This window comes from Candoia aspera, chromosome 3 (genome assembly GCF_035149785.1).
Source record: "Candoia aspera isolate rCanAsp1 chromosome 3, rCanAsp1.hap2, whole genome shotgun sequence".
NCBI lineage: Eukaryota > Metazoa > Chordata > Lepidosauria > Squamata > Boidae > Candoia > Candoia aspera.
Window position 1 is genome coordinate 100,277,601 of NC_086155.1, and position 27,295 is coordinate 100,304,895.

The following is a 27,295-nucleotide window of genomic DNA, read 5'->3' on the forward strand; positions in this document are numbered from 1 at the left end:
AAGATATTGAAAAGGAGAGGGGAGAGGGAAGAGTCCTGAGGCACCCTATAAAGCAGGGGCCTAAGGCTTGACTGCTCCCCTCCCACCAACACTGATTGGAATTAGCACTGCAGAAAGGAGAACCACCACAAAATGGTGCCTCCGGTCCCAGCTCCTTCAGCCATTCCAGAAGGATACTATGATTGTTGGTATCGAAGGCCACCAAGAGATGAAGGAGAGTGAAGATGGATGTACCACCCTATCTCTAGCTCACCACAGGTCATCAGCAAGCATGACCAAAGCCATCTCAGTATTATACCCCAATCTGAATCCCGACTGGAAAGGGTCCGGATAATCTTCTTCCTCTAGGGCCTCTGAAGCTGGAGGCCAACCACCTTCCCTAGAAAGGGAAGACTGAAGACTGAACAAACATTATCCAGTTTGGCTGCATCCAAGGATGGTCTCTTGAGGAAGGGGGGACCACTGCCTCTTTCAGAGCCGACAGAAATACCCCCTCAGAGAGGCATATACCGCCACATGGATCTACCCACATGCTGTCTCCCTGGAGGCCTTCACTAACCAGGAGGGGCATGGATCTAACACAAAGGTAGCTGCACCTATAGCCCCAAGGACCCTGTCCACTTCCTATGACCTCTCCCTTCAAATATTTAAAATATTTACCATGATTTTAATTATTTAGGAGCCACTTTGGAAATTATATTAAAATATGGAATATCTTTAATAAAATAAATACCAAAATAACATTTTAAAAAACATACAAATAAGTATTATCTTTCAGAAGATAAACCACTGTTCTCATTTGCTTTGATTTTGATATAATGCCAAACCACAGCTTAGCAATTAGAAGTATAGCCTTATCACTCACTCTCATGAGAATAGTCCTTCTCTACTCCCTGATTTTCCTTAAATCGTAATTTTCAAGGTTTTGTAGACACTAAATTATATTTTGCAGTTTGCTTAGTTTGGATGAAAGAATGGATGTTGCTGAGGAACAGAAGGATTTTAGAGCTAGAAGGACATGATCTGAGATTTGAGTGGCATGGATACTTATGGTACGACAAAGGTAAGGTTAATGTAGATTTAAAAACCATTTTGTTAGACATGTCATACTGAGAATATGGAATAGATATAAGCGCAAGTTGTGCTCGAATCTACCATTGGGGCTCTCAGCACAAGACACATTTTATAGAAGAGAAATGATAAGTAAACATAACTGGTTAACTTATTCTAATGTATTAGAATTTGGTCAAGGAGAATGCAAAAAATATATATAAACTCTCACTGAAATTTGAAACAGAAGAACAAGTAAAAGAACGTATGATAAAATGGGCTAAAAACTTTGGTTATATACAAATGGAACAGTGGGAGAATATGCGGTTGAAAGGACTGAAATTTACATTATGTTATAATCGTAAAGAGATTTTTTATAAAATGATGTATCATTGGTATACTGTATGTCACCAGAAAAAATTGTCTAGAATGTATAACGGTACATCGTACTTATGTTGGAAATGTAAACCACAAGGGACATTTTATCATGCTTGGTAGACATGAAAAAAGGCCAGAAAATTTTGGACTCACTTACATACATTAATACAGAAGATTTTAAAGATTAATATACAATTGAAGCCAGAGACTTTTCTTTTGGGACTGATGGAAAAAACCATGGTAGTTATATATGTATATGTAACTGCTGTAGTTATATATGATAACTAGAGCGAAATTACTATATGCACAAAGATGGAAAGATCTGACATTACCCACAATGGAGGAATGGATGGTTAAGATGATAGAACTTGCTGAGATTGCCACACTGACAGCTTTGATTAGAGAAAAGATACTGTCTAATGTTGATTGGAAACCCCTTATTGACTTTTTGGTGCAACAGAAAAAAAATGAAATTATGATATATGGTTTTGATGATTAGAAAAAAAAATAGATTATAGAAAAAAATTTCAGTCACGATGTTCCCAGACAATAAGAGATTAATTTATATTTATACTTATAACTGCTATAAAAGAAAATTGGAATCTCTTTTTTTTTCTTTCTGTACTTTTATCTTTGTCTTTTTCTTATCTTTTCTTTTTTTAATCTTTACCCTAAATATTAGTTTTTGTTAGTTTTTATCTTTCTTCTTCAAAATTTTAATAAAGATTATCTCTATCTCTATCTCATCTCTGTCAAAGGTTTGTAGACAGCTAAAGTGTTCTTCCTGCCTCCAACCCACTATTTGAAGCTGACTCGCAACATCAGATTGTCAGGCTGTTCCTAATAACCAAGCCCATATAAGACAAGATAAGGAAGCGTTAAAATTATGTTAAGAGTTCGAGCTTCCCAAAGGGAGAATGCTGATCATGTCAACTGCCCCCTAAGCCCAAGCCTGAGAAGCATAAAGCAAGGTGTCCATTAAGCTCTGAGAAAGGCAGGGAAAAAGAAGTGCTGGTTTTACATTGCTGCAGATATAAAAGGGGTCTGTCTTATCCAGTTGTCAAAGGGCAGTCAACTGCTTAAAGTGGCTTCATTCCAGTACACCATAAAGATTATTATCTAGCTGTGTGTCAAGTGCCTCTGTAGCTTCTGCTCTCTCCCAACCAGTGAGCCTGAGAAGAATAATGACAAATCTAAGAGCGAGGGCTATGCTATAGAGCGAAATAGGTTTTGTGAGGCCTAAGGCCTAAGCTATGCAAAAGCCTTTATGTATATTTGGAAGCAAGTCTCAAAAAAGACTGCTTTACATTTTGCAAGTGCAGTTTGTCTATTCCATCTCACAGATCAGAGAAGCAGAATGAAGAAATGTATTTTCACCTGCTACCGCAGTATCCATTTCATCATCCTCCACAGATTCTTGAGTGCTGACACCAACCAGGGGGGAAAACGGATAGCAAGTATTGAGATTCAAACCCAACATGAAGTTGTGGACTTTGCCAGCACGCCCCTCTCGGGTGGTGAAGAGGGCACTGTCACCCACCAGCGCCATAAACATCTTCTGAACCCAGCTTTCCTGGCTGGTCTGTTCATGAGCTTTTTCAGTGTGGGGGTTTTCCGAGCCTGATTGAGAAAATGAAAAGAAAGAACATCAAGACCTACTAAAGTGATAGGCCAAAATAACTTTTTGAGAATTAATATTTTAATAAAACTGTCTCAGAAAGAATGTGCTTGCACAAAGGCAGCATCTGAAGGGCATGAGGTACATGACGTGTAAAATATTCTTAATGGATTTATGTTGCTGTTCTGGCTGCTGTTGCTGCTGTTCTTTAAGAAAGCAGCTTCCAGAGAATGCAAATTGAAATGGAGAAGTGTAGGTTTAGAAGGAAAAGGGATGTGCTGGCCAATTTTTAGTTCCAAAAGCCTTTCATTAAGAGTGTGTTTTGCTGCTACCACATTCCAGATCTATGTTTAACTTGCAAAGAGGAATCCTGGTTGGGAACAGCAGCAGCCAAGGATGCACAAAAATACTGGAGAAATCAATAAAATTTCCAAATATTGTAGCTTTCTCTATATGTATACCTGAATCCCCATTCTTCAAATGGACTAACTGGGGCACTTACTGGCATGTGACCGATGCTTATCATATCAGTGCTTATCTCTTAAATTGTGTTCATGAATATTTAAATGAACAGAAACTTGCAATGAAGATTGTTCTTTAAAAAACATTAAAACTAAAAAAAAACTTCACTTTTTTAAATTTTAAATGGAGTCGGGGGAGCTGAGGAATCCTGATCCAGAGCATCTTTGTCCTCATAAATGCAGGAACAACAAGATCAGAAGCGGTGGTGATAAAACTGGGAAGTGCCAAGTGAAGGATGACTGTATCTGAATTGTCAAATAACACCGCAGGATAATTCCACAACAAAAACCTAGTTTGGAAGTAACTTGAAAACTTCAAAGACAAAGATTTTATTAACATATTATTTAATGTAAAAAAGGGGGTTCTTACAGTATTTATTTTCCTTTTGAAGAAAAGAGGGAGAATTGCATCTGCATGCTTCCAGATTAATAGCTTCTCACCCAGGGGTGTCCTAGAGCTGGCTCGGGAGAGCCAATGGTTAAATTTTCTTCAACTTTGTGACCAGGTTCAGAGCAGAGCTGAGCCGCAACACCCAGCGCATCAATCAGCTATTCTGCAGCTAGCAGCGCAGCAGTGGAGCCAGGAGAGGCAGTTCGTAAATATTTAGCAGCGCACCACTGTTCTCAGCTGAACATACTACCTCTGCTCAGGGAAGTCACACTGAGTCTCAGTGCTGATCTACCACTTGGGAATGGCAATACTAACCTACCCTGCAGATTGTTTTAAGTATTACAAGATGACAGCAAATGTGAAAAGTTTTCAATATCGTAAAGTACAATATAAATTATAAGCAAAATATTCTGATATTTTAACCTACACTTTTGTAATCTGGTATATAATCTGAACATTTAAACAACTGTCTTTTAAATAAATAAACAAACTCAAAGTATCTGGAAATGTCTAAGGGGGGGAAGTACGTATGTCTAATTAACACAGAGACTTATTTCTGTCTTTTTGTTATGTCTTTCTTTGGTAAGGCGCTGACCATAAAAATATTTTGTCATGCTTGGTAACCTTTCTTACCTTTTGGCCCTTGTGATTCATCATCACTATCTGAATCATTGCTTACAATCTGTCGCAACCTGATATTTTCTGTGAAAGCAAGCAAAGGAATATTTTAATATTTTAAATACTGAATAAAAATAGAGAAATGGAAAAAAATAGAAAACATGTGGAATATTGCACAGTGGGGGGTGGTCAGTCAGAGTATATCTTCACTGCAGGTGTCTTCCACTCTGTAAATATAGAGAGAATGAGCTCCTTCTGTGAATCATCAGCTGGATACTGGTCAAAGGAACATGGTGGCAGTACAGGGCAAAGGCAGTTCCCCTGTACTGCCTCAGAGGTTTTAACGGAAAACTTGAAGGGAGTGTCTCATTTAACTTCCCTACAGAGGTGCTTTGCAAGGAGACAAGGTCACTGTGATATTTTCCTTTTTTTTATGTTTTTAATTATTTTATTCCAACAGATTTTCCATCTCCATAAATATCAAAAGAGGGCTAAGTAAAAGTTGGAGGCATTTTTTTTACAAAGAAAGCTGCAGTTCATGCCACCCTCTGATAAAAGAGTTTAAGGAAAAAAATCATAATTTATCAAGCTATTTTCTTGTCCTCTGACAGTGGCTTCCTCTTGCTCTTTTCCCTATCTGATTTAACTAATTTTTATCATTAAAATCAAAGGAAACACCCTTGGAAAAAGCTTACACTGTTTTTCTTTTACTTCAGCCAAAGTCACTGTCTGAATGGTGAGGCACACTAATCTTAACTGAGACAAAAGACCCAAAATAGTGTAAGAAACAAATTAATCTAACAATCAAACTTTTAGTGTACAAGTATGGTTTGGTAGCTTACAATTCTCCCTACTTTGCATGCTCTCAGTGTAATAGTGGCAACTAATGTAGTTTTACTTTTTCTTTTCACAGAGGATCAAGCTACATATCATGTCAAAAAAGTAACTGTTGGGTTACTTGAAAGTAAGCCTGTGAGATCATGACCTGGATCAGGACAAGGGTACACAGGAAGGATAGTTTAAGTCTTTCTCACAGCTCTTTCCTTTGGAAAAAGACTCTGGGCTGGAAGGAGAAAGTAGGAAAACTTCCCTCTCTGGGCATGGTGGGCCTCATTTAGATCAGATTTATCATGTGAGATAAAAGAGAAAATAGAGGGGAAGCTTCTGTATGTTCAGTGCCATATGTAATTTGATCCCCAGGGTGGGTATGGGTTCTATTGATATACTTTAGAAGCAGGCAAGCTGGAAAAAAGGAGACTCACAATTCTCAAAGCTGAAAAGGACTCAAAGACTTCCAATCTATCCTCCTCTTGAAACTTCCTGTTTTCTGTATTCCTAGTACCAATCTCCTGGAATTACATCAAGGCCCAGTTTTATATTCACCTCCCTAGTGTAGTTACTGGCACAAAACTAATTCTTCACTGCTGGATCCCACATCATCATTGCAATGTATCATTACATCTTCAGATGTGGGCAAGCTGTTTCCCACTGGATTCACTAAGCCCTCCATAGAAGCCCTAATACAGAATGGGGGGGGGGACCTACACCAGGTGGGCCAGAGATTCAAGAGGAAGACAAGCTTTGTTAACATAGGGATCAGGATCAGAACAGCAGCTGAGAAAAAAACACACATCTCTAAAACACTGCTTCTGTTCTAGACTCTTTCTACACTGTACCTACTTAAAATATGATATGATCCTGCTTTAGTGCTCCAGTTAGTTATCCAATATTAAATCAGAGTTTGGCATTTTAAATGTAGTGGGAATCCCATTACAATGGCACTGAAACTTGGAAGCTGGTGAGTGAGGAGAAATGGCTCTAGGACTCATTCATGGTTTAGGATTATGGCTTATGATATCCAAAATGAATACCCAACACAGTCTGACATACTAAAAACATTCTGGTTTCATAAACTTCTTAATATGAACGACTTGGGTTTCTAGACTACTCCAATACTTTTCCTCCTTAGAAATGGATTTCCAAAGTATATTTGTATATGGGGAAATAAAAGGGGTTCGGGTATCTTTTTCTTATCAAGAAACTGATATTATCCTCCAAAGTTCATTATGAAAGAGTTTCAAATTAGATTAGTTTACTCTTCAGTAGTTTTTTTTTTTCTTATTTTACAAGTAAATGCTTAATTGGGAGTGGTTTGCATTTTGGAAAAGAAGTAAATCACTTCCTTAAAAGTATAGTTAACTATGGTGACTTCTACAAGAATCATGCTCACGCAATGGCTATCTGAGTGCATGTCTTTGTAGATCAGTATCAGGGTTATCTTGTGGCAAATGCACATATTTTTCAACTCTGCATTAATACTGATTCTGCTTTCGGGACTATCTAACTAACACGATGCACTACAGTAAAGACAAAATATCAGGCATTCAAAGAGTCATGACAGACTCAAGCCCCCCTCCCTGAATAACCTAAAAAGGAAACAGAAACAGATCCAGTTTTTGAATAATACGAGAATTAACCATATCAAAGCCAATGAAATCAATAGGATTAAACATTTTCTTAGTTTTGGGAACTATGTTTTATTCATTTGAGAGCAAATCTCAATGCCTTTGAAAGACTGTGTATTTCTCTGCTAACTTTACAGGAGCCAGGAGTGCAATGCATATTTCGACTGGTTCTCCTGAAGTATAAATTAACATGCGGTAATGTATAGGCGAGCAGCTGCTACCAACTTTAATTACCAACCAATTCACTTTAGTTGCTCCCAATTTCATTATCTAACCCTCCTAGGGAGAGATGGAAATTTCCTGTAGGATTTGTGGAACTGCATGTCAGCCCAAAAAGATGAACACATACATAGATAATTTTTTCTCACCCACATTCTTTCAAAAGCCTGACAGCTGCCCCAGGGCAGGAGGGGAAAATGATGGGCCTCCATAGGAGACACCACAGACTAAACGAAGGGCTGTCAACCATGAGTACATAAAGGAATGACACAGATGACTAGTACAGTGAGGAAATTTTCAGGGACAGCTCATCAAAGAAGCTCACCTCCTGCATTCTCTGTGGTCTATTTGGAATTTGATGAAACCTTTTTCAGTATTCCAGATCTTCTAGTCTTAAAATAGGTTTAGTGTTCGTTTGTTTGTTTGTTTTAAAAAACCCTTTCCATTATCCTCTGGTGCTTAGGTCTTATCCATTGTAGCAACTCTTCCATTTAAAATTCTATGTTAATTTTGATGTCATGTCATGTCATATCATGTCGACAGCCAGAGTGGTGCAATGGTTAAGGTGCTGGACTAGGAACGGGGAGACCCAGGTTCTAATCCTTCATCAGGACTGGAAATCAATTAGGTGACTTTGGGCAAGTTACTTTTTCTCAGCCCTAGACTAGGAAATTAAAAAACATCTACCAACCCATACTGGCCGGCCCAGCATGGTAGATTATGTTCCATAATCATTAACAAAGAGGCTTCCATTCTGCAGTGAATTTATTTGGGCTGATAATAATATAACAGAGTTATATTCTGAAACCTATAGATTCTGAAAGCTATGGATCATGACTTCAGAGGGAGTCACAAGTGAATTAGAGGAGGGGTTGCAATTTTTTTCCCCAAGATTGCTCATGCTTTGCCTGGAATAAGTCTTAGAGATGGCTGAACCCATGGATCTAGCCATCTGTAAAAGCCACCTTGTTGCAGCAATTTTATCTTTCAGTTTGATTGTTCTTTACTTAGTTTTACTCATGAGGGGGGACAAATAACATTCTCTAACATAAGCTGCATGAGGAAATAAGCAATATGACATTTTTATCCCAAGCAGAATGAGTAGACTAATAAAACCCTAGGAATTAGACTAGAGTTTAACTAATCAAGCATTGTTCTTTCTAAATATAGAACAATGTCTGCCAGATGTCTCAGAAAAGCTCTGACACAGGACATAATGGCAATATGCTCTCCTACTGATACTCCACACTACTGGAAGAAGGATGGACATCCAGGTTGCTTATAGCTATCACAACCATAACTACTAATGTCCATGAATTTGTCCAAGCGCCTTTTAAAATTAGCACACAGGGACCCCAAGTCTTTTTGCACTGATAGGCACATACGGTGAACACTTTCTACTTAGCTGCAAAGCTTCTGAGAAGAACTTAGCATTCACAATCTGGCTGTCATGGGAGACATGGACAGTTACAAAGTACTTCTTTAACAGATGACCACCTCTATCACCTCTAGCCTCTACCCCTGCAGGTCAGAGTGCACTACATGCACTTTGTACTACCCCTTACTTTTGTCTTTTTAGTGGGCAAGTGGGACACTTCCAAGCACAGCACTTGAACCACAGCAATCTCTGTTTATGATTGATTGATTGATTGATTGGATTGATTGATTGATGTGTTCATCAAATTTTGCCACCGCCCATCTCCCCCCAGAGGAAATTTCCTTTGAAGCCAAGAGGCATCCTGGGAAATAGATGATGATGGAGGCTGTGGCTTTGCTTTTCAGCATGCCAACTTTACATTTTTTAAATTATTTTTTAAAGAATATAAAAAAGATAGAGCATAGAGAACCTGGCAAGTACCAACACATGTGTCAAAGAGCATACCGGCACTCATGGTCCAGAGCAACACATTTTGAAAATTAAAAACTGCAAGAACACTTAGATTCAATGTACTTGAGAACCAATGAAAAAACAAAACAGAAATATCCACATAGACCCACAGACACACACATGAACAATCTTCATTTTATTTCCCCTACAGACACACTCCAACTTTTATTACAATACCTAGTTCTTCTTCCATTGTGGGTCCTTTATTGTGACAATTAGAAACCCCAAGCACTCTGTTGAACAGTATAGCAAATGCACTTCCCCAAATACCTGAAAGCAAGTAAAAAAAAATGTTCCTGTAGTATTTAGATGATTGATAGTATTTCGTAATTTTAAAATATCCATTATTACACTAAAAAAGACCTCAGGAATAGAGTGAATGAGAACACAGATCATGAAGCTGGATAGAAACTTTTTGTTTACCCAGCTGTAATACCAGAGTTCATTCATAGGACTAGAAAAGTCAAGGGTGATTCATACATACTTTCACTGTGTGTTAGGCTACCATGTTTGGGCTGCAAAACTGCCTACCACTAGATGGTAGCAGAAAGATATACATTTTTCTAGCTCTGATATGGTAGTCCTACTATATGATCTACTATAACCACAGAGGCTTTTGAAAAAATCAGCCAAGTACTCCAAATATTTTTTGTCCATACCAAACATTCTTAGGAGAAATATAGACAATTATTTTTCCTATACTTCTGACATGCTTGAATCTTCTGCCATTCTATAATACCACACAGGTAAAAAAAAGCAGCTGAAAGCTTAGCTTGGTTCTTATTGCTAAGCTATCTTTCTAGCCCTTTATGCACCCTCTTTAACTATGTGGTGAAAACACTGGCTTATCCAGCAGAAGCTATCCAGCAGAATTTGTTAAAAGGATTATATATAATCTAAGGAACCACCACACAAAATAGATAAAAAGTGTACATTATTATAGCCATTACATTGTATTTCCTACAAATTTTGTATCATTTTGTTTTGGATTTTCAGAAAAACAAATGCTACTATTTATTTTTTAAAAAGAGCAGAAAGCACCATTCTACATGCTTGGGCATTATTTACTTTTTGACATTATTTAATCAATTACTTACCCATTAAGAAATGCAGAGGGTTCTCTTTGTATTTTTTCACTATTGTCCCCATAAAAAATTTGCTACCAAACAAACTGGGAGACATGAAGGTCCCATATTTAGCCATTCCAATCTCATAGGGACTGAATTCCACCCAATCTGAAAGCAGCAATAAACAACAATTAGAACAGACAAATGAGGTTATGATTTAACCTGCCACCAAGGCAGTGTGTACATGCAGAAGTTTGCTACAGGTTCAGACTTCTGATTTCCCCACACTTTTCTCCTCCCAATACCTATATAATATACTGTATATGAACTTAGAAACTAGTCAAATCTTCCTCAAACTGAACTCAACTTGTGTGATTATACAGATAAACCCATGTGATTTATTTATTTATGGTAACGGTTTGGGTCAAGATAGAACTTGGTTCCAACTAGAGCATCATAGCAAAAGACCAAGTGAAACGTAAGTATCTGTTGAAATTGTCACTTCAGATATCAATACTGCCCTGATAAATACAACAATAAAGGGATGAAGTAAAACCCTTAACAATTGGAAGTTGTTTGCCATGGCCTTTTTCTGAGATGTTTCTTCAGCATCCAGTTTGTCCACAGCCTTGGGATTTCCTCATAGCCTCTCATCAGAGTAATCAGGATTGATTCTGCTTAACTTTTTTAAGATCAGACACAGTTGGCTAGGCATACTGTTTCTGTTAACAGATCAGTCCTCAGAAATCTCTAAAAACTTGCCATGTTTTTGTTCAGTCACAATGGCTCAAAGGAAACTCTAGATTTAAATAGGATTTGATAGATCATTTTTGTGTAGAAAGCTATTAGCTATCTCTTCTACTATTTTAATGCTGAGGCTTTGCTCATGTGTTTTGCTGTACTGTGTATTTATTTATTTATTTATTTGATTTCTATAGCCACCCATCTCAGTGAGTGACTCTGGGCAGCTTACAAAAATAAAACTATAAAACAATTAAAACAATTACAATTAAAACAGTTAAAATATAAAATAAATACAAAATAAATATACATGGTTGCCAAGTGAGCAATGCATGGATGTTAATACAGCCAAGAGATGGGACCATCCACACACTCGAGGCCCCAGGCCCAGGCACAAAGCCAGGTCTTCACGGCCTTACGAAAGGCCAACAGAGTCGGGGACATCCCAATTTCTGGAGGGAGGATGTTCCAGAGGGCAGACGCTACAGAAGAGAAGGCATGTCTTCTAGTTCCTGCCAACCAACACTCCCTGGCTGACAGGACCCGCAGCATACCCAACCTACTAGATCGAATTGGACAGGCAGAAACAACTGGGAGAAGCCGGTCCCTTAGGTAACCCGGTCCCAAGCCATGAAGAGCTTTAAAGGTGACAACCAGCACCTTGAATTGCACCCGGAAGCACACCGGCAACCAATGCAGCTCACGTAGCAGTGGTGTTACATGTGTCGAGTACCCGACACCATTTACTATCAGTGCAGCTGCATTCTGCACCAGTTGAAGCTTCCGAATGCTCTTCAAGGGCAACCCCATGTAGAGCGCATTACAGTAGTCCAGACGGGAGGTCACGAGGGCATGAGTGACTGTGAGCAAAGCCTCTCGGTCTAGGAATGGGCGAAGCTGGCAGACAACCTGAAGGTATGCAAAGGCCCTCCTAGTCACGGCTGCCACCTGCTCTTTGAGCAGGAGCCGTGGGTCTACGAGGACCCCCGGATTGCGCACCGGGTCTGTATTGTATGGGACTTTGATCTGTGACCATAAATAAATAAATAAATAGGTCCATGACCAAATAAATAAAAGTAATAGAGTTAGGAACCAACCCCCAGTGAACCGAGCCCCACTGACCCATTGAAGCTGCAGCATCACAAACAGAATCTAAATTCAAGCTGTGCCACCAATTGTGATACACAGCAGACAACAAATATTAAGCAATTCTGCCAGGACAGTGACTTTATTAGCAGAAATGTAATAATAAAAATAATCATTCTCACCCCACCTTGCACGGCCTAGAATTTACATGAAAGAAACATGCCTTATAGCTACCAGTTGGTGCATTTCATATACGTAAACAATAAACCTATACACTTACTTATGTGTAGCCTGTGCACAGAGGAAGCAGAATTTTTTTTGTTAGCATCAAGAGAATGTTTACATTGGTTTATTTACATCATTAAAAAGCACCTGAGAAAAACACAGAGGAGCTGCCTAATTCATAATTATTACCTAAAGAAGTCTTACTGTGTGATTCATAGGTGACTGAGACAGTCTAAAAAGAGTGGCATACTAACACAGCCATCAAACACTAATTATTTCAATCAATCCAGACAAAAAGTATCTGTTTCAATCTCCAACACTCTTTCTCTGTCTTTAATTCTAGTTTTTGTCATTTTAACTTCTTTTTGGGGTGGAGACAATAGAAATCAAGCTTTGTGGTGGTTACTTGAGGCACTTTGTTTAAAAATACTCTCGGGCTTCCTCAAGCCAAATTTCTGACTCTGCGATTTACACAGCAACTTCTGTGAATTTGATCCAAACGTGACTCTCTTTTTTTCAAAACTTCATTTCTGCTAAATTGGGCCATTTCTGGGATTGTTTTTGGTTTGTCCAGTGGGCCCAATTTTGCCTTTCTGCTTTGCAACATGTTCTGCCCAAGGTATCAGACTTTGAATAACCCTTTACGCAGTCAGCAGCAACTAGACTTTCTCCTTACTAGTTTCAGTAATATGAACAAAGGAATATAAAAGGCACATACCAGCCACTTTTAAAAAATTGGTTATTATTTGGCCTTTATTTCTGATGCTTTCACTTCTTGAACCATGACCATTTGACTTTGAAAGAAACTCTTAACTGAAGGAACTGTTTTCATTAGAAAGCCAGTTGGTTAGATTCACATGATGATAGTTACGTTAAGCTAACTTTGAACAAAAGCAATTTTATGTTGTATGCAATAAGGTTCTTGCCTTTCTGAAGGCCAACTGAAGGACTCTAGGGAGACTGAGGTTATGCCAAGATTCCAACTGTGAGTTGGGACATCCGGGGGGGCAGGAGGTCATAAAAAATCTTAAAGGTGATCCCATTTTTTTAAAGGAAAAAAACTGATCAAGTTTTTATAGCCCAAGCAGAAGCACTAGTCCAAACTTCCTGTGACCTTTGCTCCTTATTGTCATGCACTGCCTACCGCAGAGTAAAACACTGACGTTGATTCATGCAAGAGCAGGTTCAGGTTTATTTCTTTGCATAGAAACAGTTGCGGAAAAAAGCTGAGAGTGAGGAGCGCGCGCCGGTGCGGGGTTTAAATACCCCGCGCCGGTCAGCGCCCCCTCACCCTGGGTTACGTCATCCCCCCTTTGTCCTGCATGCTGCCTTGCCGGTAGGTGAAGGGTTGCGAGGCCCCAGCGGGTGCCCCGGGATCGCCCATCATCGGTTTCCTCATTCAGCCGGTGATTGCTGTCAGCTGGGCGATCTCCGTTGCGCTTGTGCTAACAGCTTGGGTGCGCCTCGCGATCTGCTTATCCTTTGTCCTTCCTTCTCTCTCTTTTGTGTTTTGATGGCTGCATGCTCCAGCTAGGGTCTGTGGTTTTTGTTGTGCGTGCTAAGCTTATCTTGAGCCCCTTCCTCTTTTTCCTCGTTATTGTCATTTGTGCCATTGTGCTGATGTCTTCAGCTCAACGGCACTCATGACATACTGCCCCCTGTCCGAATAGTGCCCCCCCCCCCTGGCCTTCCGGTTTTTTACCAGGTGAGCTGTCAAAATGTTTTTTTTTTTTTTTAAATTTACCGCCGGAGTGATTTCGCCCCTCCCTTTGTTCCGCCTTCTACCTCGTGTCCATCTAGGGTGTGTTCCCAGTGCCCATGCCCCGGCCACACCCTGGGCGCGCGCATGCTCCAGCCACACCCTGCTTGTTTGGCGCAGTTCGGCGAGGAGAGAGGCGTGGCTGGTCGGGTGCTTTAAAGCTCCAGGTAGGGCCCTTATCTTTTTTCCCAGTGCGTCGTCTTTGTTATGTGTGCATCCTGGGCGTTCCCCCCAGGCATGCATAGGTGACCAATGTCACTCCCCCGTGGGCCCGGGGCGGGGGAAGGGTGAGTCCCGGGGGGAGGGAGGTCTACCCAAGTCGCAGGCTTGGGGGGCCCTTTCCCTTGGTGGCGCGGTTGGCGGGGGGGGCCTGCGGGGAAAAGGGTGTTCAGGGGCCGGTTCGGCTTGTCGCCCCTTTGGCTTGTCGGGGTACGTCTGGTGGAATGCCCGGGTCAGGTCTGGCGCCTTGACGTGTTGCGCCGCCACCCATTCTGGGTGGGGGAAATGTTTCCACCTTACTAGATAGTGTAATATTCCCCGTTGACGGCGAGAGTCGAGTATGTCTCTTACGTCGAAATATTGTTGGCCGTCGATCATCACTGGGGAGGGCGGTGGCGAGCTCGGGTGCCATCGAGAGGTGGTTGCAGGTTTCAGGAGGCTGGTGTGAAATACCGGGTGGAGTCTCCGTAGATTGTGCGGCAGGTCCAGGCGTATTGCCACCGGGTTCACTATTTGGGTTACCCGAAGCGGCCCGATATACTTAGGCCCCAGTTTTTTCGAGGGTTGCGGTGACTTCAGGAATTTGGTGGATAGGTAGACCATATCCCCTGCCTGGAACGTCGGTTGCTGGCGCCGGTGCTTGTCGGCCTGCTCTTTGTAGGCCGCCTGTGCTTCCTTCAGCGCTGCCGTGATTATTGGCCACGATTCCGCAATCTTCCGTCCCCAGTCACTAGCATCCACTTGGGGTCCCGGGGGTTGTGGTAGCTCCGGTATGGGGACAAAGTCGCGCCCCAAGACTACTTCGAACGGGGTTTTCCCCGTACTCGTGTGGACGGCGTTATTATATGCGACTTCTGCGAACGGGAGCAGTTCGACCCAGTCGTCTTGGTGGTAGTTTGTGTATGAGCATATGAATTGTTCTAGGGTGGCATTGAGGACCTCTGTGGCTCCGTCCGTCTGGGGGTGCCAGGCAGTGGATAGGGCCTGTTGGGTCCCCGTCAGCTTTAGGAAGGCCCGCCAGAATTTAGAAGTGAATTGTGTGCCCCGGTCGGTCACCACACGTGCGGGACATCCGTGTAACCTGTACACGTGTATCAGGAAGAGTTTGGCTAGTTGTTGGGCGGACGGGACCAATGAGCAGGGGATGAAGTGGGCTTGTTTCGAAAAGTAGTCTTTCACCACCCAAATGGCCGTTTTCTTCTGGCTGGGTGGGAGATCTACTATGAAATCCATGGAGATTTCCTCCCATGGGCGGGAGGGCTCCGCCACCTTTTGTAAAAGTCCCGGGGGCTTACCTGGTGCCCGTTTGGCCCTGGCGCATGTCGGGCAGGAGGCTACATAGGCTTTCACGTCCCGTCTCAGCGCGGGCCACCAGAATTGGCATCGTGTGAGGTGCAGGGTCTTCAGGAACCCGAAGTGTCCCGCTTGCTTGGTGTCGTGGGATCTGCGCAAGATCGCCTGGCGTTGCGAGTCTGGGACATATATTCTGCCTTCCCCCCATGCCAGGTCCTGTGCCATCGTCACCTTGTCGGGGTTTGCTAGGAGCCAAGGGTCGGTTTTGAGGGCGGCAGTGAGGTCTGCGCGTATCCCCCCTGGCAGTTGTGGTTGGCGCCGTCTGGTTACTGGTTGCCCCACCGTCGGTTGTGCCGTGGGGTTGGGCTGCTTCCGAGCGCCGCTCCGGGTGGTCACCGCCATCCCCAGCTGGGAAGTGGATAGGACCGTCCCGATCATATCTGGGGCAGGCTCCTCGTCTTGGGGCAGTCGGGAGAGGGCGTCAGCTAGGAAGTTCTTTTTGCCCGGCATAAACTTCAGCTGAAAGTTGAAGCGGCTGAAGAATTGGGCCCATCTGACCTGTTTTGGGCTGAGGCGTCTGGGCGTTCGGAGGGCCTCGAGGTTCCAGTGGTCAGTCCAGACCTCGAATGGTTGGGTGGCTCCCTCCAGTAGGTGCCTCCATGTTTCCAACGCCGATTTCACCGCGAAGGCTTCCTTCTCCCAGACGTGCCAGCGCCTTTCTGTCTCAGAGAATTTCTTCGACAGGTAGGCGCATGGTTTTAGGACTCCTGTGGGGTCTTTTTGGAGTAGGATGGCCCCCAGGGAGAAGTCTGAGGCGTCGGCTTGGACCACGAACAGCCGTTCTGGGTCCGGGTGCGTGAGGATTGGCTCCGTGGTGAACAGCGCTTTCAGCCTGTTGAATGCGGTTTGGCACGCGGGAGTCCAATTCAGTACTGTGCCCGGGTTCTTGGCACGTCGTGTGTCCCCCACCCCTTTAGTCTTGAGGAAGTCTGTTAGGGGGAGGGCTATCTCCGCGAACCCCCGGGCGAATAACCTGTAAAAATTCGCGAAGCCGAGGAAGCTCTGGAGTTGGCACCTGTTACGGGGGCGTTCCCAGTTCACCACCGCCTCGACTTTTGCGGGGTCCATCTCTATGCCTTCCCCGGAGATTCGGTACCCCAGGTAGTCTAGGTGTGCTTTATGGAATTTGCACTGAGGGTTTGGCATAGAGTTTCGCCCGTTTTAGCTTGTCGAGGACTTGTCTGACTAGGGTCACGTGTTCCTCGTGCGTTTTGGAGTAGATAAGGACGTCGTCTATGTAGACCAGGACCCCTTTGAACAGGTGCTCATGCAGAACCTCATTGATGAGCTGCATGAATATCCCCGGGGCCCCTGCTAGTCCGAATGGCAGCACTTTGTACTGGAAGGCGCCTAGGGGGCAGTTGAATGCCGTTTTCCATTCATCCCCTTCCCTGATTCGGATTCGGTAGTACGCCTCGCACAGGTCCAGTTTGGAGAATACTCTGCCCGTGGATAGGTGGGCGAGCATGTCTTTTACGAGGGATAAAGGGTATTTATTGGATAGGGAAGCTGCATTGAGGCCCCGGTAGTCGGTGCAGAGCCGTAGGGTGCCGTCCTTTTTCTCTCGAAATAGGACGGGTGCTCCGACCGGTGAGCATGCCGGCTCTATGAATCCCCTCTCTAGGTTTTTGTCGATGAACTCCCGGAGGGTTGCCATCTCCTTCGGGGTCATCGAGTAAATCTTCGGCCTAGGTAAGGGGACATCGGGCAGCAGGTCAATCCTGCAGTCCGTCTTGTGGTGGGGGGGTAGATCAGCTTCCGCCTCTCCGAAGACCTCCGAGAAGTCAGCGTATTGCTCCGGTAGGTCTTCTGGTGTGGTTGTGTTGTCCTGGGTTGCCGCCTCTGCTCGTCCTACCGTGGGGTTGGTCCTGCCCGCTGGGACTGGCGCCCGGTACTCGCCGTTGTCGAATCGGAAGGTGCGGGTCGCCCAGTCGATGCGCGGGTTGTTTGTTGCGAGCCATGGTATCCCCAAGACTACGATGGGCCGTCCTATGTGGGTTACCACGAACGATGTTCGTTCGGTGTGGGTACCCATTTGTAGGGTAACCGGCTCGGTCTGCATCGTGGCTGGTGTCCCTCCCGCTGTTGAGCCGTCCAGCTGGTGAAATGCCAGCGGCGTGGGGAGGGGGAGGCAGCGTAGGGCGAGTTTTGCGACTATGTCGGGGTGGATCAGGTTTTTCGAGCACCCCGAGTCCACTAGTGCCGCGGCCGTGGTGGCTCCGTTGCTCCCAGAGAGCTTGATTGCCGCCATTTATACGGCGTTTTCGCCGCTCTGTCGAAGTGGTCCGCGCCTCTGTCCCACCACCTGCCTCGCGGCGCATTTTAGGGCAGGCGGGGAGCGTTTCCCGCCGGCTGGTCTGGGTCTATGGCGTCCTCTCCCCCCCAGTAAGCATCCCAGCCTTCGTCCGGTGTCGCTGTGGCTCCGGTCATTCAGCGGTGGGGGGGTGCCGGCGGGTTGGTTGGTTTGAGGTTAGGTTTCGGTGCGGGTTTAGGAGCGCTCGCTGGGGTTCGGTTGGAGAAGCAATCTGCCGTTTTGTGCCCCATTTTCCCACACCTCCCGCAGGGCCCGCGAGTGAATTTCTTCCTTGGGTATGTGGGACCGGCCGTCCCGTGTGGCGCGGGTACCTTTGGGTATGTGTTCATTTTGTCTTCTGTCGTTGCCATTAGGAAGGTGCGGTGCGCGTGTTCTGCTTTCCCCGCGAGGTGGATCCAGCCATGCAGAGTCTCCGGATCGTCCCGGTAGATAGCCCATTGAAGTACTTCACGGTTGAGCCCCCTTTTAAACATTTCTAGCAGGGTGGTCTCGGACCAGTCGTTGATCTTCCCTGCTAGAGCTTTAAATTCGAGGGTGTAGTCCGGGACAGTGCGTGCGCCCTGTTTGAGGCTTTGGAGTGCGCTTTTGGCCCTCTCTTTGGCTAGTGGGTCCTCAAAGTAGCGCCTCATCTCCGTAATGAAAGCATGGAAGTTAGAGAGGGCGGGGGAGTTGGACTCGTACATTTGGACGTACCAGTCCGCCGCCCGGTCTTGTAGTTTGATCGCCACGGCTGCGATCTTGTCTGCTTCGGAGTTAAAGGAGTGTCCATGCCGCCCCATGAACTCCCTGGCGTTCGTAATGAAGAACGAGAGTTTCGCGGGGTTCCCATCGAAGAAAATGGGGAAGTCCTTTGGGGCCCGGGCGTTCTGGGAGTCCCCTCCTCTCGCTTCCCGACTCCTGGCTTCGTCCGCTTGGGCCGCTTGTTGATTCGCATTCGGCCCCTGGGGGAGCGACGGCCCGCTCGGGGTGTGGGCTTGCACGGGAACGTCGTTGGGCGGCGCCGGGGACATCAGCGATTGCAGCATGGTTCTGAGGTCCTGTAGCTGGGCCTCCATGGCCGCGAGTCTGGCTTGAGTTTCCCCGTCCGAAATCCGCGCCGCAGCTGGGGTCGGGTCTGTCGGGGTGTCCGCCGGGTTGAGCCGCTGGTGGGGTTCAGGCAGTCCCGTCCGCTGGTCCGCTTCCTCCGTTTGGGGGTGCGTCGGCTGGGTTGCCTCTCCGTCCTCCACCGTGCTTGCTGAAGTTGGGCTGTCGTTCCACGCCTGTGGCTGGGGTGCGATGTGGGGTGGGGCGGTCTCCGCTGGTCTCGGGAGGTATGTTGCTCCCTCCTGTGGCCGGGTCGCCTCCGCCGCCGTCTCCCTCTGGGGTTGGAGCTGAGGCTCGGGGTGGGCCGGGCGGGTGTCCGTGGCTCCTGGGGTCCGCGGTGCCTCTGGCCTCGATCTGTCCTCCTCCGCTTGCCGTGCGGTTCGCCTGCTTTGGCCGCGACGTGTCGGCCTCATTGCTCGTGGTCTTCTCGCCGTCTATTCCTCCTGTGGCTCGTTATCCGGTGGGGCTCGGCGAGGCTGAGTTTGTGACTCTCAGCTTTATGTCATGCACTGCCTACCGCAGAGTAAAACACTGACGTTGATTCATGCAAGAGCAGGTTCAGGTTTATTTCTTTGCATAGAAACAGTTGCAGAAAAAAGCTGAGAGTGAGGAGCGCGCGCCGGTGCGGGGTTTAAATACCCCGCGCCGGTCAGCGCCCCCTCACCCTGGGTTACGTCATCCCCCCTTTGTCCTGCATGCTGCCTTGCCGGTAGGTGAAGGGTTGCGAGGCCCCAGCGGGTGCCCCGGGATCGCCCATCATCGGTTTCTTCATTCAGCCGGTGATTGCTGTCAGCTGGGCGATCTCCGTTGCGCTTGTGCTAACAGCTTGGGTGCGCCTCGCGATCTGCTTATCCTTTGTCCTTCCTTCTCTCTCTTTTGTGTTTTGATGGCTGCATGCTCCAGCTAGGGTCTGTGGTTTTTGTTGTGCGTGCTAAGCTTATCTTGAGCCCCTTCCTCTGTTTCCTCGTTATTGTCATTTGTGCCGTTGTGCTGATGTCTTCAGCTCAATGGCACTCATGACACTTATTTTGCATGAGCCAGCCCACATCAGGCACTTGCAATACTCCAAAGTTTGAGCAATTTTATTATTAAAAGTGATATATTTATTTCTCCTCTGACTCTAACCCTAATAAAATCATTAGTTTTATTCCTTGGAGCCATCACACAAATTCAGTTATCATTTTCAGGGATAGTAGTACCTCAGAGTTTGAGAATCAATGGATCAGGTTACAATCCTATATACACCTAATGGAAATAAGCCCCATGTGATTCAATGGGATTTCTTTAATGGACATTATTAGAATTACGGTGAAATGTAATTGTGAAAAAAATTTTCAGAAGATTTAGCCCCATAGGCCACTGAGTGCTTAAAGCAGGAGCAGTCTGGGGCACGTGAGGTTCCCATGAGGAATTGGGTGAATGTAGCTGTGTGATGTGTGATCTGTGTCACATGTGGGTGAATTGAGTATGTGAAAGAATGAGTACCTTAGCCTGGAAGTGGGGAATGAGGGTAGAGAGAGGGCTGGGGAACAGGCAGGGACATGAAGACAGTGACAGGCAATGGAGATACGGTGGGAATCAGAAGGTGGGAGGCACTCAAGGATATTAGGTCTGCTACCTGAGAGAGGTCCTGCTACCCAGCCCTCAGTGTCTATCCTGAATACCATGTTACTGGATCCTTGGAGGCCCTGGCCTTCTGCTGCTGCTTTTGAATGCCAGGTTAGTCTGAAATAAGTCCTGCCTTATCCACAACTTTCTGGGGAAGATTGTTGCAAAGGTGGTCAAACAGCAGTTACAGATGATCCTGGAGGAAGCAGATTATCTAGACCTGTTTCAATTGAGTTTCAGGCCAGAATACAATACAGAAGACAGCATTGGTCATACTTGTTCATAACTTTCGACAAAGCCAGGATGGGAATGAGTACATCCATCCTTGTCCTCCTTGACCTCTCAGTGGCTTTCAGATCACAGTATCCTTCTGGATCAGCTGTGGGGATTGGGTACTAGAGGGCACCATATTATAGTAGTCTTCCTTTCTATGTGGCTTGTTCCAGTTAGCACTGAGGGGGGGTCACACTCAGCCCCTCATTTGTGGGGTGCTTCAGGGTTCAAAGCTCTCTCCCATCCTGTTTAACATTTTTATGAAACCATTGGGTAAGGTCATCAATATGCTGATGATTCCCAGTTATACATCTTGACCCCATGCCAGCTGTCAATGACCTGTCATGGTGTCTGTAGGCTGTGAAGGTCTGGATGAGGAGAAACAGAATAAGTGGATTTGGGAGGCCCTACATCAGGGGACCTTCCATCTTTAGTTTTGGAAGGGGCTATATTTCCTCATTCAAGATTGATGTGCACCTTGGACTTGAGAGAAGGTGGCAGTTATAGCCAAGAGGGCCTTTGTACAGCTCCATTCTGTATGCCAGTTGAGTCCATTCCTGCATTAGCCCTTCAGAAAGTTACTCATACCCTCATCACATCATGGCTGGACTACTGCAACGCACTCTACATGGTGTTGACCTTGAAGAACATCTGTAAACTACAAGTGGTCCAAAATGCAGTGATGCAGGCAGTGATCAGCATAAGTCTATATGACAACATTGCTCCACAAGATACACTGGTAGCCAGTGAGTTTCCAGGTGCAATTCAAGATGCTGGTTATTACCTGTAAATAGGGCCAGGTTATCTGAGGTCCACCTTCCATGGTTTCTGCTCATCTAGTAAGATTAGACACAGATGGTATACTATCTACAGTATATATCATCTATTGAACAATGCCATGTATTGGGACGCAAGAAGCAGGCCTTCTCTGTTGTTGTATCTGCCCTATGGAACAGCATCTCTCTAAAATTTCATGTGGCTCCCCACTCCCGACAAATGGTGTTCGGAAAGTCCTTAAAACTGAAATTCTTCTCCCAAGGCCTGGAGTAGGGTGATGGGTGTGATCTGGGTAATTTGTTTTGTCTGGACATTCATGGTTTTTTTCTGTCTATTATTGTTTCTTTTATTCTTTTATAATGTAAGTCACCCAGAGTCATTCTGGCATAGGCTGGTCTTAAATAAATAAATAGCAAGGTTGACTTAATCCAGATGATGAGAACACTGACCTGCAAACATCAGTTCTGACACATCGGGTTTAACATGGAGACATGTAAAAAGTGGCAAAGCTGACTGAGCCTTGTTGATTTTTTCTTTCATATCAGATAAAGTGATATCCATTCTCTGCAAAAAGGAGACAGAATTAGTTTAATATTTGGATTGAAGCTGATACAGCTTTTATAAAACTGTTTCAAATTTTAAAAAAACACAAAAAAGTTAGTTCAGTTCAGATTAGTTTACTATGGTCATAAACCAACTGAACACATACGAAAAATGTAACAGAAGTACTTACAGGGAAATTGTGAATTAAGAATCTTTTAATAAAGACTAGGCAAGCATTCTGTTACTGACTAGCCTGGATAAAAATCAGGACTTGATAATAACTGGGTCTATTTGTTTATAAGCCACTCCCACTGTTACAGACTTTGAGCAGCTTATATGCCCATTATCTATACATCACAATAAATAATACTAATAATCATCATAATAATAAAATTAAAAAACAGTGACTATAGTATAATTATATAGCAGAGAACTCAAAGTAGTGGTGTTATACAGATAAACCAAGATGCTCCTATAACTACTCAAGGCATTGCATTGTAGCTTCCAAGCAGTTTTCAAGGGCAGCTCCAGGAACACTTCACTGCAATAAGTCCAAGTGAGAGGTGACCATGCCATAAACTTAAATAGCACAGTATACTAAGCAACAGGTTAGCAAATTGTAGCCTGTAGGCTATTTGCAGCCCCCCTGCCCCCACCCCCACCCCATTGTGTCACCACAATTCAGCAACTAAATGGCTGAATTTCAACAAAGCTTATTGTTTTCCTGGTAAAAATAACGATGAGAATGGGAGTGAAGGGCCTCTGGGCATAAATAATTCCCATTCCCACTTTTAAACTCCCCTAAAAAATGGATCAAAATCATTTTGCTGAAATGCAGGAGCAAGCTGACCAACTTTTTGGCTGTATGATTTTAAAGTTTAAAAAATAAATCAAAGTAAGGGTGAAAATAGGAATAAGAGGACTTTGCATAGTAGATCATTCCCATTTCCTCCTTTAATTCGACTCCAAACTCCTCAAGTAAATCAAGTACTTCTGACAGTGTCATTGGGAAGCTTATGCAGCTTGCTGGGAGATCAATAGGCTGAGCCCAACCCAATATCCATCACCCACATCTGCATTAGGTTATGCTGTACTTATACCTAGAATTCAAACCATGGTTTAATTGTGATTAAAGTGAAGTTCTTTCATTGCTATCTGCAGTTTCTACTACAGTCACCAGTTTCTACTGCATCAAGCTGTATTTTACATGCATCTGCACATATTGCTAAATATTATGCACCCAAGATTTAAACAACGTCCCCAAATGTTTTGATCAACGCTTACATTTTGAATTAGTGTTTCTCCTATCAACATTCCAAAGATATCTGTAAATGTCACTGGCTGTGCAGATCTCTTCTTTTTCCACAGTGCTTCAATGTATCGCTTTACTTTCTGCGGTGTAAGTAGTTTCAATGGATTGTGACTAATACTGTTCCTCAACTCAGCATTTATCTCCTTTGGCCCTTTCACTGGGAAATCTGAATGAGAATACAGGGTTGACATGTACCTGTAAGAAAGACCAAAACATTATTTTTAGTGCACATAAAAATGTACCAAAGGTGGTCATAATATCTTCAACCAATAGTGGTGGTGAATGGAACAGGAAAGGAGAGGGGAGGGGAGGGAAGGGGGAGACACTGGTGAACCTTGCGAAAAACCAAACTATCATTTTGTTAATTACAAAGTTCTGCACCTTTACGTATATCCATATTATCTAAAATAGCTTATATCCATAATACATAATATGATGTTGATATTGAATAAAATTCTAATTGTTCATAATATTCAGTCCTCTGATTAGGTGAGAGACAGAATATATATTTCTCTAATCCCCACATTTAACATAGTATGCTGCAGAAAAATAACTTTTAAGAAAGGAAATTACTTCAATTTAAGAATTCCAATTTTATCATTTTGGGTTGGTGGCAGCAAGATTTTAAACTATATCCATTTATCCTCAAAATAAACCTAAAAGAAATTATGCCATTTCTTTTAAGTTTATTCTGAAAAACTGACAAAATTTCATCTAGCAATGCAGCCTGTTCATTCATTCATTCATTCATTCATTCATTCATTTATATCCCACCTTTATTATTTTTATAAATAACTCAAGGCAGTGAACATACCTAATACCTAATACTCCTATTTTCCCCACAACAACAACCCTGTGATTTAGCCTTTACAACATGAAAATATTAAGTTTATTAGATTTATCCTTGTCAAAATTGAAGAGATTCTTTGTCATTTGCAATAGTTATCAATACAAAGTAAGAAAACATATAAAGAAAGAAAACAAAATAATATATTAAAGTTGCCTTAGTCCTACCTAGTCTTACTTGCCCACCCAGTCCAGAACTCAGATGCTTGCTGAGGCTCTTTAGGATCTTTTTTTTTTTTAATTTTGGGGACTTTTTTGAATTTTGACAAGATAACCTAAGTCACCAGGAGATTGAATCTGGATTGTTTTTCAAGCAGTAACAGAACTTTATTCCAGATCTATCCCATCAAGCAAAAATCTACTGGAAAATACCATCTTCAAGGGACTGTGAATTTTCTTTACTTTATGGCTGCAAGAACTACTAGTTTTAGAAGTCAATTAAATCCAATCCTCTTAAGGGTGCAGTCCTAATAAACAGTTCAGTTGCTTTCATGTTATTAAGCAATATTTTAATTTCAGTATATTTATAGCTGCCTTGAGCTATACTAAAGTTTTCCTGCACATGATTCCAGCTGATTAGTGAACCATACACTATGGTTCACATTTATTATTATAGGTTTCAATTTCCTCAAGAAGTGTAATCAAAACTTAAAAAACCTAAGTTGCAAGTTTTCTTTAATTCAGAAAGATTTTAGAATCACCAAACCAAAGAACTAGAAGGGGTTACAATCAGCCACTAACTAAAAGTTGATTTCCTTCTTTTAAATATTTCTGCAATCTGGCTGCAGAATCAGTGGATAAGGAAGTATACATAACAAGAGTAAGGTCAAGGAGAAGTGCTTATATTATCCACCAAGATAATTAAAAAAAAAAAAAAAGACTTGCCATGTGGATCCAGATAAACCAGCAATATACATTGCACAGTCTAAAATTCCAGATTCATACAGTGCTTTCATTACACCAGAAAATCCCACAGTTGCCCGAAATCCACCTCCAGACCCCAAGATTGCAATCACCGGCACCTGGAAAAACATACAACATAGATGTTTTCTAAGATATTTATCATGCAACACAACATTATATAGTCATGCTAACATAACATAAATAATATAAGGTAACAGAACAGCCCTCCCCACAAATGCATCTTTTCTTCACTGCTGAACACAGTCCTAGGTTTGTTTTCCCTTCATCCAGGTTTCAAACACATTTGCAAGAGCTAATCTATATTTAATACTCTTCAGGGGTATCAGCTTTGAGTTTTTTGTAGGAAGAAACCAGTAGGCAAGAAAATACTCATCTGTAGCACCTTTATTATCCCTCTTCACCATTTTAAAAATTGGAGCACTGGCAAGTATATTAGCATGTGGTGTGTGGTTAATGTCTCTCTCTGCACAATGCATGAATATTCAGAAATAATCTCTTCTAATTTTACTTTAAGACATCCAATATAGAGATAACATAGATAGTGGTTAATGTATTTGTTTAGCTCATTTGCTTGCTGTGCTGACCAAAATTATTTCTGGGTCATTTAAAGACAAAAAAAAGTTGGACATTACAAGCCATGAGAAATGTTTTGGAAAATAAAAGAATGCTGTGTATATTCCCCTGCCCTCTCCCCTTCCCATTTTCCCACCTATCAAGATGACTTGCATCACAGATCAAAAAGATGCTGCAATAGTTTTCACAAATTCATCTCCAGCAAACCAATTAAATCATCAGAGACTAGACTTTTTTTAAAGCAAGCTAGAACATTAAATGGTAAATATCAAGTTTCTTTCCATATTAGTTGAGGGAAAAAACTCAAATATCACAACCAACTCCTGACCAATACTGCTTAAAGTATTTACACCTTCATATCAGACCCTTGTCTATTCTATGCAATATTCACTGAGTAATAGAGCTCCGATTCTTATGTTACGTACAGGTGTTAGCAAATGAATTCTTAGCAAACAAATTAATTCTTAGCCTTAGAATTTGATAAGAAGAGTTAAAGCGTTTTACTTAAGATTAAAAGTCTTAAACTGACACGCAGTCTTAAACTGACACGCAGCTGAGTGATATGAGAACTTTAACAGCCATTCCAGGTTTTGAGAAGACCAAGATGGATTGCTGATGGAAGCACATGGAAACAAGAAATTACAGAAAGCTGCAAGATGAAATAGGACTTGTAGTTACAGTAAAAAATCTAATGCAAAGGTAAGTTAACTCTGAATCATTCTTGGGTCTAACTAGCTAAGGACTGCTGTTTATGAGCCATCCAAACTTACATCACGACTGGAAGTCAAATCAGCTCCCAGGAACTTGTTCAGATGATGCATTACTCTATTTTTCCGCTGCTGTCGGAAAGCCTTCTCTTCATCACACAGAGCCATGCTGAAACGGAGGTCTGTTGAAGAGCTGTTGAGCAAAACACAGGTTTGGTCCTAAAACTATTGCTTGAAGTACTAACAAACAAACAATTTACTCTCCTTAAATTCCCTGCCAATAAAGTCCTGCTCAAGCACAGACTCTCTATAAAGCCAGTTAAACGATGGTTTCATAATAATTAAAGTGCAGCATTTTTAATATGGCAGTAGGCTTGCAGCTCCAAGGGGCTCAGAGGAAATGGACTATCTGGATCCACTGCAGTCAGGTTTCAGGCCAAGATATAGTACCGAGACAGCATTAATCAGGCTTGTGGATATATATTAACTTAGAAGAAGGGCCAATGGAATTCAATGAACATAGCTACAGATAAGACAAAAGACAGGACTGCCGAGTAAACATATATAGGACTGAACTACATCAATACCTTACTCTGAGATCAGTAAGACAATGCTGAAGCATGTCTGTTGCCTATCTGAAACCCTCAACTCTATGTTATTGTAGTCCAATAGATCATTATGCTGCATTTTATATATCATAAGTAATTGCACAAAAAAGGAAAACATCTCTCAGTGCT

General features: G+C 43.2%; 1 protein-coding gene across 1 annotated transcript in view; it reads right to left on the bottom strand.

Moving 5' to 3' along the window:
• PLA2G4A (phospholipase A2 group IVA) overlaps positions 1-27,295 on the bottom strand; it is an 88,892-nt gene that overhangs the window by 16,853 nt on the left and 44,744 nt on the right. Inside the window, exons 7-14 of the mRNA XM_063298412.1 lie at positions 26,622-26,751; positions 25,240-25,376; positions 23,481-23,703; positions 22,103-22,217; positions 10,246-10,383; positions 9,326-9,418; positions 4,592-4,660; positions 2,806-3,048 (exon numbers count right to left, since the gene is read on the bottom strand). Of these exons, the coding sequence (XP_063154482.1) occupies positions 2,806-3,048; positions 4,592-4,660; positions 9,326-9,418; positions 10,246-10,383; positions 22,103-22,217; positions 23,481-23,703; positions 25,240-25,376; positions 26,622-26,751 (1,148 nt within the window). The remainder of the gene's footprint in view (positions 1-2,805; positions 3,049-4,591; positions 4,661-9,325; positions 9,419-10,245; positions 10,384-22,102; positions 22,218-23,480; positions 23,704-25,239; positions 25,377-26,621; positions 26,752-27,295) is intronic.